This window comes from Castor canadensis, chromosome X (genome assembly GCF_047511655.1).
Source record: "Castor canadensis chromosome X, mCasCan1.hap1v2, whole genome shotgun sequence".
NCBI classification, from domain to species: domain Eukaryota; kingdom Metazoa; phylum Chordata; class Mammalia; order Rodentia; family Castoridae; genus Castor; species Castor canadensis.
The window spans coordinates 47,423,870-47,436,378 of NC_133405.1; the positions used below are offsets into that span (position 1 = coordinate 47,423,870).

General features: G+C 33.9%; 1 protein-coding gene across 2 annotated transcripts in view; it reads right to left on the reverse strand.

Annotated features, from left to right (window-relative positions):
- Nucleotides 1–304: 304 nt before the first annotated feature.
- Rnf128 (ring finger protein 128) overlaps nucleotides 305–12,509 on the reverse strand; it is an 86,686-nt gene continuing 74,481 nt past the window's right edge. For both annotated transcript variants that reach the window (XM_020167185.2, XM_020167184.2), the window contains exons 3-7: nucleotides 10,023–10,094; nucleotides 8,078–8,160; nucleotides 6,652–6,748; nucleotides 5,562–5,730; nucleotides 305–1,728 (exon numbers count right to left, since the gene is read on the reverse strand). In XM_020167185.2, coding sequence (XP_020022774.1) covers nucleotides 1,595–1,728; nucleotides 5,562–5,730; nucleotides 6,652–6,748; nucleotides 8,078–8,160; nucleotides 10,023–10,094 — 555 coding nt within the window. In that variant the 3' untranslated portion in view covers nucleotides 305–1,594. The remainder of the gene's footprint in view (nucleotides 1,729–5,561; nucleotides 5,731–6,651; nucleotides 6,749–8,077; nucleotides 8,161–10,022; nucleotides 10,095–12,509) is intronic.

Consider the following 12,509-nt stretch of genomic DNA (forward strand, 5'->3'; position numbering starts at 1 on the left):
AATAATTCATGATCAGTTCCCTAGAACCAAATGGCAGCACTTCCTTTCTATATAATGTTATATGAAGATATATATCGTACTAAAAGTTTTAATTCTCTTTGGTATTACAGGGTTTGAACTCAGGGCTTTGCACTTACTTGGCATGTACTCTACCACTTGAGCCACACCTCTTGCCCTAAACTTTTGATTTTTATTGATCAAATACATCAATGACCATTTACATCCAATTATTTTTACCTCTCAAACACAAGAATATTATGTATATGAACAGTTAGCATATCCTAGCTAAATTAAACACCAGATGTAAACTTTAATTGGAATATTTTATTTACATTTTATATTTAAAGAGAATCAATACAAATTGGGACATATTTACAGCATTTCAAATCAGTGTACAAGAATGCAATGGTTTCATTCTGCAGTCAACAAACAAAAATACTTGTCTGTTCTACTTTTTTCTAAATTCTGCTAGAATTTGCACTGGAAACAAAACTAAAAGAGAAGCCACATAGAATACAAATAAAGTGCATTTTTAAATAGCTCTATTTAACTTTGGTGGATGAAGCTTCAAACTTTATATTAAGGCACCTGGAATTCTCCCCCCCACCCCAATTCTTTTTCAAACACCAAGAAAATGCATTCACAAAATTATAGCTACATGGACAGAATTTTAGTTTAATGTAATTTTAGCCCACTTGGGCCAAATGTAAACTCAATTTTCAAAGTCAACTTTGGAAAACATTTTCTACAGACAAATTTTACAGAACATTTTCTGTAGACTAATTCATACACAAAGATCAATTACCAATTTTTGTGATTTCCTTTGTCTTTACCATTTGCAAATGGTATGGCAGTTTATATCCTGTGCTTTTGAAAATCTCACAAGTTTGAGAAATAGTTGTACAGTATTTTTCTGAGAAAACTTTTTGTCTATAATCTTGTGTTAAATCGGTGTCACTAATATACCAATATCAATCAATTCAGTCCACAGTCTCTGATAAACTATGCTCAACACTCATATGAGTACATTTAGCCTAATTTTAAAAAGAAGAGAAAGTTAAAATGAATATTTTGCTTTATTTTGTTCTATCAACTTAATGTAGTTTAAGTAGACATTTCATGAAGTACTAATCTAAGTTTGCATTGCTTTTTACATTATAATTCCAGATCAATATAAGCACCTGGAGAAAAACCCTGACACATATAGCCCAAGCTAAAATAGTATTATTTTTAATTAAAATACTACTATAAAATAAATCGATTCCAGCTACTCCACATTTTAAAAGCAACATGTTTTATAAGAAAGTTGTTATAAATGAAAAGCCATGACTACTTGAAGATAGTTTTGAATGTTTAAAAATGTTGCCATCACTATTGAGAGGAAACTTGCCTATGAAAAACATTGTAATGAGTTTGTGGAAAAAAGTTAATAGGTTAACTATTTAAGCCATTTAACTATAGTTTAATATTAGTCATCTCAGCACTTTCAGTATCATTCTTATTTTATTAAGTTTACCCAGTTCATTAAGTAAAGTAGGCCCTGATTGGCAGACCCGTTATTACTATAGTTCCAAGGTTTCTATTGACACAGATTTTATGATTTAATTTCTCGAACAGCAGTGTCTTGATCAGGAATTTCATCTTCTTCAAAGGTTGGGTTGTCAACATGAGGAACGACATCCACTGCCACAGAACTTGCTTCATGGTTTACCAGCTGTAGATTTTCATCTTTAAAAAGAAACGGTAATTTTAGGATGATTTCACCTTTCTCTCATTTAAGACAACATTCACCATTCATTTCCAAGAAGTTTCTTACTTAATTCTATTATTCTGTTGTTATTACACTCACTGTCTGTTCTTTAATAATCATGTGATTATTGGTATGTTCTACAAAAAGTATGTATGGCATTATACTGATTTATGATTACTTTTTTTTGATTCATGGATGTGTGCTTATGTCCACTTAGATTTTAGCCCTCTTATAAGCAAATTTACATCTTTTACTTCTCTACACTAAATATGACAGTTCTTTTTTTTTTGGTGGCACTAGGGTTTGAACTCAGGACCTCATGCTTGCTAGGCAGGCACTCTACAACTTGAGCCACTCCGCCACTCCTAAATATAACAATTCTTATACCTGGCTGCACATTGCTATCACCAGGGCACTTTCAACATTACCAGTGCTTCTTTATACACATAAACTAATATAGATTGACAGACTTAAAAAAATCAACCAGTAAGTTGAGGGTGCCCCAAATGGAACATAAACAGTAACAAATGAACCTAATTATATCATAAATGAAATATATAACCATCCTAAAGAGCGTGGGTTAAGAAAAGAACTAAACCCAAATAACTTTGTAAAACAGAAAGATTTTACTTTATCCTATAAGGCTAAAAAGAATTGTATATTAGTTAGTGAAATTGTTTTGAACAGGGGTATGAGTTAGTAGCACTGAATCTATTTTATTTGCATTGTTGAATCGAACAATTAAATGTTTATACTTTGGATAACCAAAGCCTTTCTCCCTTCACTGTCAGAAAAATGAGTTAAAAGTTAACGAAAGGGGAAGTCTAGAATAAATCCTGTGGTGTTTGGATTGGAATCATATGCACTGGTATGACCTCACTGTTTTTCATGTGTGTGTGTGTGTGTGTGTGTGTGTGTGTGACAGAGAGACAGCGAGAGAGAGAGAGAGAGAGAGAGAGAGAGAGAGAGAGAGAGACAGAGAGACAGAGAGAAAATATTTGTGTGACTAAGTACATATTTTTCTTAGCCTCGTTCTTTGAAAAGGCTGATAGCAATGACATCCCAGTAGGAATAAATGCCTAGTGCCCAGATCTTGGTTTTGATATAAAATTCTCCAATAAAGGCTCCCTGAATAAGTGGCTGATTTTAGGATAGGGTTATAAGTATAACCTGAATTCTAACTTAAGGGCCATCAAACTACAGTCCACCAAGCCAAACCCACAGCTAAGAGTGGTTTTCATGTTTTTAAAAGGTTGAAATACAAACCAATCCCTCCCCCCAAGAATACATAAAAGAATATGTAACAGAGGCAGAGACTTATGGCCTTTAAAGCCTAAAATATTCACTATCTGACCCTTTATAGAAAAAATTTTGCCAATCCCAGTCCTAGAATATCTTGTGGTGTCAGAAAGTAAAGAAGAATATCTCAATGACAATTTGAGCAATAGAAAAAATCATGAGAATGATATAAAATGGAAGAAATATCTATAATCTCATACTACTATAAATAAATAATTGAATACATGACTATAAAATGAATAGCTCTTCCTTACAGTAGAAGGTTAATTAATAAATGTGGAAAGAATGAAAGAAATAGAAAAATCACTATTTGGCAAACACTTCAGAATTCTAACATGAAGCATCAATGCTTGCTAAAATTGGCAGGTAAAGGATCATGAGAAATAAGACATATGCCTAGTCTCCAAATGTCTTTCCATAAGATATTTAATAATTACAAAGGGAAAATAATAACTTTAAATGTAGAAATTTGGCAGGTCTACTCTTGACCAAGAGAGCAAAGTTAAAATCCTTCATAGTAAGGTAAGAACATTGCATACTTCATAATACGGCTATTGAGAAGGATGCAAGGGCTGGTGGAGTGGCTGGAGCAGTAAGAGCACCTGACTAGCAAGCATGAGGCCCTGAATTCAAACCTCAGTACTGACAGAAAAAAAAAACCTAATTAGAGAAGGATGCACCATCTTTTCTCTGCTATTCTTACCAGAAATGGGCAATGAATTTAACCACCAGAAAATAGCAGACAGGCCTAAACAGAGGGACATTCTACAAAATAACTGATAGGTAGTCTTCAAAAGTGTCAGTATCACAAAGTCTGAGGAACTATTTCAGATTGGAGATTAAGGAGACATGACAGTTGAATGAAATGTGGAATCTCGTAACATAAAAAGGATCTGTTTTGGAGAAATTTGAATAAAGTTCATAGTTAATATTTTATTATTTAATTTCTTGAATATGATCATTGCATATGGTTATATGAGATATTAACATTTGTAGAAACTGGGCAAAGGGTACTTTGAAATACTATTTTTGGAACATTCTATCAGTCAATCTGAAATTATTTCAAAGCTAAAGTTAAAAAATACCTGTTTGGGGGTTCCATTCCTCATGGATTCTGACTTAATTGCTTTGAGGTAGAGCCTGGCATCAGTAATGTTGAAAATTTCTCCAAGTGATTCTGACACACAGTCAGGGTTGATAACTAGGGGCCTTGTTTAATAGTTCTCAAAATGTGGTCCCTGGACCAGCACTATCAGTGTCACCTTGAAACTTCCTAGAAACACACATTTTTGTGCCCCACTCCAGATCCGCTAAATCAGCAACTCTGATGTTGGTTCCTGTTTATTGAACCTTCCAGGTGAGTTGATGAGTGCTTAAATTTGAAGATCAGTATTCTGATAGAGCTTATCCCAGTGATGTGACACATAGACATGAACTAATTGTTGTGTCTACAAGTTATGCAAATCAAGTATCACTGTAAGAATCACTGGCTAATATGCAAGATCCCCAAACTAGTAATATAAAATCATAGACAAAATTGAATCTCTTCTAAGTGGTCATTTATTCATTATTCTCTATCTTCACTGACTTTTATTACCACATAATTATGGGAACACAAGATCATGTGCAGCAAAAACAATGATCACTAGTATAGGTAGAATAATCCACAGATAATTAAGGTTCTTGTGACTACCTTATATTCAAAGAAATGTCTAGTGATTAGATTACAAGAAATACAAAGCTTCTTTTATATGGTTCTGTTCCCCATGACATCTTCAGAAATGGTATCTGTGGCCCTGATAGTCCTAGGGAGGGCAAAAGTTATGTCAGAGGAAGCTGAAACTTTCACAAATGAGGATTAAGAAAAAAATTTTCAAACCAAAAAAACATGGGGAAGTTTGAGGTTACAGAAAGGGAAAAGGATTTTAATAGTGGTTTTGTTTTTACAGGGAAAAAGTAACAAAATTCCCTAAAATTGCTCCAAATTCACATGAGTTCTGAAAGTAATATATCCAATTTTAGTTTCTAGCAATTTATTCATTTCATGACAAGTAATCAACAGGTGGCAGCATATACATTCTTAATTCCAGTTTCCTGTCTGCAAAAGATGGGTTCTTGAGAAGTTGGACATGAATCAAGCTTTTGTAAATAAAATTCTATTTTATCATCTTAGGACTCTTTTATTTTACTTTCTGATATTTCTTCAGTAAACAATGGCTTTTAGAAAAGTTTGAAGTTTCTCCTTAGCCTTGGTAAATAATTAGTAAGCCAAACATATAAATGGGTATTCTTTTGTGACTAATCCCCACTCCTGATGCATTTCATCTATTTCAGATACAATACACATTAAGGCAGTGGTGCATCATTCATGGCATCATTTTAAGTAGAAAATAGCTGAAATGTTTTAATGGATGAATGGAACAACTGCTAAAAAGCAGGAGTCCATGGAAGGACGCATATTTCACAGTGGATCGTTTGTGTGGCACTCATTGCTGTTCAGTGTGGTGCTTACTTGCTGACTGCACATGTTCCTCCAGAGGCGGTTCATCTGCTCCCTGAACCGAAGCATATCCAGATGATGCAGTCTCACTGCGATTATCCTCTTCATGGGGAGAGGCACTATTGGATGTGTCATTGGATGCAGGGACTTGTAAAGACACCGATCCATCTTCAACATCCACCTTTGGAAAGCATTTGAACAAATCAAGACTCTCAAAGTACATGCTTTTCTTTAATATCATTATAAAGTTTCTTCACCTGTGACTCATTAGAACAATGTTTCTTAACCTTTTCAACCTATTATCCCAGAAGGGTGTGGTAGTTCATGCCTGTAATCCCAGCACTTGGGAGGCTGAGGCAGACGGATTTCATGTTTGAAGTCAGCCTGAGACATATAACAAGACCCTGTCTCAAAACAAAACAAAACAACAATTCAAAAACTCTATAATCTCTTTTGATGCCCACAAAAATCTCTTGCTGGCCCCAGTGAGAGCAGTTAGAGCAGTGATTGGGTCCATCAATGGGCTGCATATCTGCTATGTTCATTTGGGTGATACTGTCAACTCGTCACATAATGCCTGCTATGAGGTAGGCACTCAGAAATATGTGTCATGCTGTTCCATAGGAGGATTGAGAATCATTGTTGTCTCTGTATCTGTGCAAGTCATGAAGAGTTGAGTTTGATATCTGTTTTATCTTAAAATAAGTTGGTTTTCATATGCCCAATATAAAATTATAATTCAATATGTATTATGCTTTCTCAAAGTATATATTCCCATTTAACTACAAGATTGTCACTAGGAAAACAGTAAAAACAAAAAGGGAGGTGACAAGTTGGCAGTTTATATGGTCACCACTTAATTCTGACCAAATAATAAGTACCTTTAAGGAGACGGAGGGAGAAAGAAGGAAAATGGAGATGGTCCAAGACAGTACTTTACTGTGTCTATGGTATAATATGTCTAGTTTTAGGTATAAACTGTAAGTCTGGCACATTAAATAGCTAGAAAAAATAAGGATGTTATTTTATTTTCCTGAATGTCCAGGTATATAAATAACACACTGCTTAAGTTCCTTCATATAAATAATATGACAATGTTTACCTCAATTCCCAAAGCTTTGAGAATGTCACATTTGCACATGGGGCAAGTCCTGTGTTCTAACAGCCATGGGTCAACACATGTCTTATGGAAAATATGGCTAATGAAAGAGGAAACACATAATTTAGTTCTCAGATGTGAAACAGCAACAACACTTGCCTGTTATATAGTAGCATGTTACCCCATAACATAACTTAGTCTTTGAATGGATGCCTCTTTTTCTTTTAAATGTATCAATAATACAAATAAGTCACAAAAACAAATCTTGGAAATTTCATAATGAAGTACTTTTAAATATAGAAACCTCATTGCTGTAGCTGTATTTTCAGGGCTAGTAGAGTGGCTTAAGTGATAGAGCATCTGCCCTGCAAGCACAAGACACTGAGTTCAAAGACCAGTTCCATCAAAAAAATTCTCAGTGTTCTACCATGGTGAAGATGTTGGTGCTTACTTGGCCACTTACCTAAACACAAATATTTTCAGTACTTGCTACTTGAAAATAGTTAAGATACCACCTGACTTAAGGCTGTTCAGTATTTCAAATGTAACACATTTGAAATTGTCAATTCCCTAACTCCAAAATGTATAATCTTTCTCAATAACACGCTATAATGTAGTACTGAGTACAACACAATACTGATGCTTTAGGCAATGTGATATGTTCCAAGAACACCACTACTTAAAATCTAAAAGACATACTGTTAAGATTATTAAGAATAGTTGGGCATGGTAATGTACATGTATAATTCCAGCTACACAGGAGGTGGAGATGGGAGGATCGTGGTTCAAGGCCAGCCCAGGCAAAAAAGGTAGTGAGACCCTGTTTCAAAAAACAAACTGGGCATGGTGGTACATTTCTGTAATCCCAGATACTTGGGAGGTAGAGGTAGGAAGATCATGGTCTGAAGCTGGCCCCAAGTGAAAAGCGTAGGACCCTACCTAAAAAATAAGCTAAAGTAAAAAGGATTGGGGGCATGGCTCAAATAGTAGAGTGCTTACCTAGCAAGTGCAAGGTCCAATACCACCAAAAAAGTGTTAAGGATAACCTTCAGGAGAAGCGAACTAAAAAACTAGGATGAAGACTTCCAAATAGGTACTCATTAAGTATATTGTATTTTTTTCTCATTGGGATTGTTAGAATTAGTTTAAATCAATCCTGTTACCTTTATATATGTAGTTCTGCTGGCAAGGTTCTCAGTTTTCTACAGAGTTAGCATAGTACAAGTTGTACTGGTTATGGAATCTATACAATTAAGCTTTTAACAATTTTTGTGTGAATAAAACAGTATTCTATATTTAAATGAAAATAAGTTCAATATAGACATTTTATCAACATCAATTTGGAAACATTCAAAATAGTTTCCCCCATCATCATAGTTTTTGTGAGCCATCTATCTTTATTGATGATATAAAAGAAAATCCAACTTACTTGCAGGTTAAGATGCGCACCAAATCATTTGGTTTATATAGTTCAATACACACAGCACAACTATCTCCATCAGGGCCAATTTCCTATAAGCAAATAGTTAATATTACTCTCTGCTAGAGAAGAAGAAATAAACTTTGGAGAAAGCATAAATTCCTGTAGAAGGAGGAGCATCTTGTTTCTAAGTGACTGTGTAGCTGTAAAATTTTAGTAGGTGATGTAACTTTATTTAGAATTTTAAAAGATAAATGAATCCAGTCAACAAAAAGGGGAAAATATAAAAGAGAATCATTTAGCACTGACTTAAATTCCTTTTCCTGATTTTAGAATTCATGAAATGTCATTGGTACAAGTTCTATAGCTAAGTTTTCCCATTTTAAAAAATCAAGGCATAATTCACATACAATAAAATTCACTCTTAATGTACAATTATGCATGTTTTAAAAACCTAGATAGCAACTTAACCCCCACCATAATTAAGGTATACAATAGTGCCATTTCCTCAACTGTCTTCCACACCCTTTTGGTAGTTAACACTTCCTCTCACTCTCACTGCCAGGACATTCCTTTGTGTTTTGTGTTCCTATAGTTTTGGCTTTTCCAGAATGCCATATAAATGCACTGTCTAACCTTTGAGTGTCACTTCTTTCACTTAACATAATGTATTTGGGGTTTACCCATATTGTTGTATCTGTCAGTAGGGTTCCCTCACCATTTTATTACTAAGTAGTATTCCATCATAGGGATGTACCACAGTTTATCTGTTCACTAGGTGAAGAGAATTCATGTTCTTTCAAGTTTTGGGGAATTACTAATAAAGCTGCATGAACAACTGTTTTATGAGAAGATAGGGGTTTGCTACCCTTTATTGTAAATATCTAGTATGGTAAGTGTACTTTTAATTTCATAAGGAATTGCCAAACTATTTGTCAAAGAGGCTATGCCATGTCGTGTGAGTTCCAATTGCTCCACATATTGGCCAAGTCTTAGTGTTTCCAGGTGTATTAATTTTAGTCATTCTAACCAATGCCTAGTGGCATCTCATTATGGTTTTAATTTTGCATTTGCCTAATGACCAATGATGCTGAGCATATTTTTATGTGCTTATCATCCATATATTTTCTTTGAAGTGTTTGTTATGTGTGTATTTTTTATTGTTTTCATACTATTCAGTTGAGAGCTCTTTATATTTTCTGGGTATGGACCTTTAAGAAATAATGTGATTTGCAAATATTTCCTCACAGTACGTAGTTTGTCTTTTTCTTCTCTTAACATTTTTTTTTAAAAAAACAGAAATCCTTAATTTTGACAGTCAAATTTTTTTCATTTTTTTCTGTTATGGACTTATTTTTGGTGTTATATTTTAAAAATATTTGTGTATTCCACAGCATGAAGTTATTTTTCTTCAAAGTCGTCTTCTAAAAGTTTCATATTTCTAGGTTTTATATTTAAGCCTCTCATTCATTTGGAGTTAATTTTTACATATGGTATGGAGAATGGATCTTGGTTTTTTTTTTCATATAGATATTCATTGTTCCATTAGGCTCTCTTTTCTTAGTTCAAGACCTCTTCTTTAATTGCTTCAACTTCTTGCTTCCCTTGTGACATCTCCTACTGTACCATAGTCAAGTCTCCCTCTTCCTCCATCTTATAAAGACATTGTGATTACATTTAGGACCTATCTGGATAATCAAGGGTAATCACCCTATCTAAATTTCTTTAACTTTCCATATTTGCAAAGTCCTTTCTTTCAGGCAAGGGATTACAACCTAGATATCTTTGGGGGCCATTATTAAGCCTACTTCCAGCATCAAATAGATTGTTAAAAAGCCAAAAAGGTTTATAACTGCCAGAGAAAATGAGAAGCATATCAGAAGGATATTTAGTTTGAACAATGGCTTGGTAGTATTGCCTTAAAACAACTAGCATTTAAAAGTAATAAAAGCACCTTGTCTCCTTGTTTCAGTGTGCGTAGCTGAAGTCTTCCAATAGCTTTTTTAGCATCTGCCTTTAGTTGTCTCTGTAAGAGAAAAAAAAGCAGGTATTAGAAAATGCATTTTTAAAAGAAACATAGAGAAAAAGGTAGAGTATCTTTAATATTATGATTATTATAATTATTAATTATTAATGATAAATATTTATCAGGTAAAAGTCAATGTATAAATGAATTTTAAAAGATAAAATTTAATAAACCATAGTAAATATCCCATTTACTTGATTAACAGGCAGCATTTTTCAAATTACAGAAACTTTTACTTACTGTGTTTCCCTGCTTTCTTAAATAGCATTTTTGGGACCATAATGGTAAAGCTATATGTTTCTATTCCAAATGTACTCAAATGCTATGAATTTCAAAGCAATTTTCCTATTTTTAAGCTCTTTTGCAGTTTTTTAAAAAAATGTATCCTGTTTGGTGGAAAGTGCACAGGATTTGGATTCAAATGAAGCTAGACTCAAAATCTAATTTTGTCACCTACTAAAGGAATCACTCTAGACAAGTTAGTATTTTTCCATACATGCACATATTCTACTTTGATCAAATTCATCCCTCTATGGCTTTTTCTTATCCCCTGTCCCTCTCTCCCCTTTTTATAGTTTTAGTAGGTTTAAATATGCTATTTTCACACATAACTAAAATGTACTTCAATCATATTCACCCCCTCCCATTAACCTCTCCTTTCCATTTCCTCTCCACAAATGGTCCTACTTTTATATTCATGTCATTTTTTTAAGATCTACATTCCACACATGAGAGAAAATGTGATATTTGTCTATCTGAGTCTGGCAATTTTGCTTGACATGATGACCTCCAGTTCCATCCATTTTCCTGCAAATGACATAATTTCATTCTTCTTTATGGATTAATATTTTCCTATCTCCAATATTCTTTATTCATTCATTGATTGTGGGCACACAGATATATTCCATAGTTTGGCTATTGTGAATAGTCTTGCTATAAACAGGGTGCGCAGGTGTCTATCATATGCAAATCATTTAATTCTTTGAGCTTATTAACTCATCTATAAAGTGAGGAAAATATCAATCTTTACAATAATTGATATCAGGAAAAATTACTTTTTATCACTACCATTGACTAATAAGGAGGATGGGTTCTGAGAGTAGTTGAATTTTTTTTTGTTTCACCTAGCATATATTTTGATGAGTCTGGATATTCAGAGTGAAGGCCAAGGCTCATTCAGGGAACAGGGATTAAGACATGTATAATTGAATTAGAAGTGAAGTTGAGGTATGGGAGGAACCTATAGGGAAAGAAAGATTACAGGAAGAATTATTGAGAGACTGTCCTTCTTCTTATGTGGCATGCACTAGCTAGAGGAAAAAAATCCCAGGTGGTATGAGATGCTTGATGTTAACTTGGTGTAATACTGTAAAATAAAATCAACTTTTCCTTTCACAAAAGGCTATTACATTTAACAATGCATCAAGTGAATATAATATATGTGTAAATTGAAGTAGAGGCTAGGTTTCACACCTGGATGGATGCTGGAAAGATAGCATGTATAGCGTGGCAAAATGATAAGAAACCTTATTTTGAACTGGAAAATGATGGACTTACCCGAAAATCAGTAAAAAGTAGGTGCTCAGAACCAGAAGTAATTGTCAGAATGTCAATAGCTTCCTCATTTCTCTTTATGTATCCCACTTCCTAGCAGGGTCCCCAGCTGACATAATGCAAGCAAAATATCTCATATAGTTCCTGGCATACAGCAAACTCTCATTAAAATGTTCACTAAATAAAAAATTAATATTCATTAATGGGTAATCATAACGTGTGTATATTATGTGTGTGTGTGTATGTGTGTGTGTGTGTGTGTGTGTGTGTAAGTAAATGTTTTTGGATGGGAGTAATCCATACTATAGATATATAAGAAATCTTCTTAATGCCCAAAGTTGTCTCCTATATATCATTTTGTGAAAAGTATTTGGCTTAAAGATAAGTAAAATTACTAGCCAAACTATTTGCTATCTCAGGAAATGCAAAAATCTCTCAGATTATTACCTGAACAGCAAATATAGCTTAATAAAAATAGTTAATGAGTACCTAGAGTATAAGAAGGAAAGAGATGCTAATGAAAGTTCTTTTGTTCTTGTTTTGGGACTTATGAGTTAAAAGGGTGATTCTATGATCAGTCTCTTCTTATTAACGTAAATATCTTCCCTTCTATTTTGTTACTTGCATTGTAAATACAGAGTGATGGTAAACAGAGGACACCTAGCCCAACACCTAATCTGACAGATAAGAAAACTGATGTCCAAAGAGGAGAAAATGTTTTGAACAAAATATCAGAGTTGGTTAGTGTCAACTCCAGTGAAGCCCAGTGTTACATCAAGGCAGCCTGTGGCTTGGCACAGGAAGCTACTACTATGATGCCCTTATATTTATACAGTTGTTATACAGTGTTATACAGTTTTA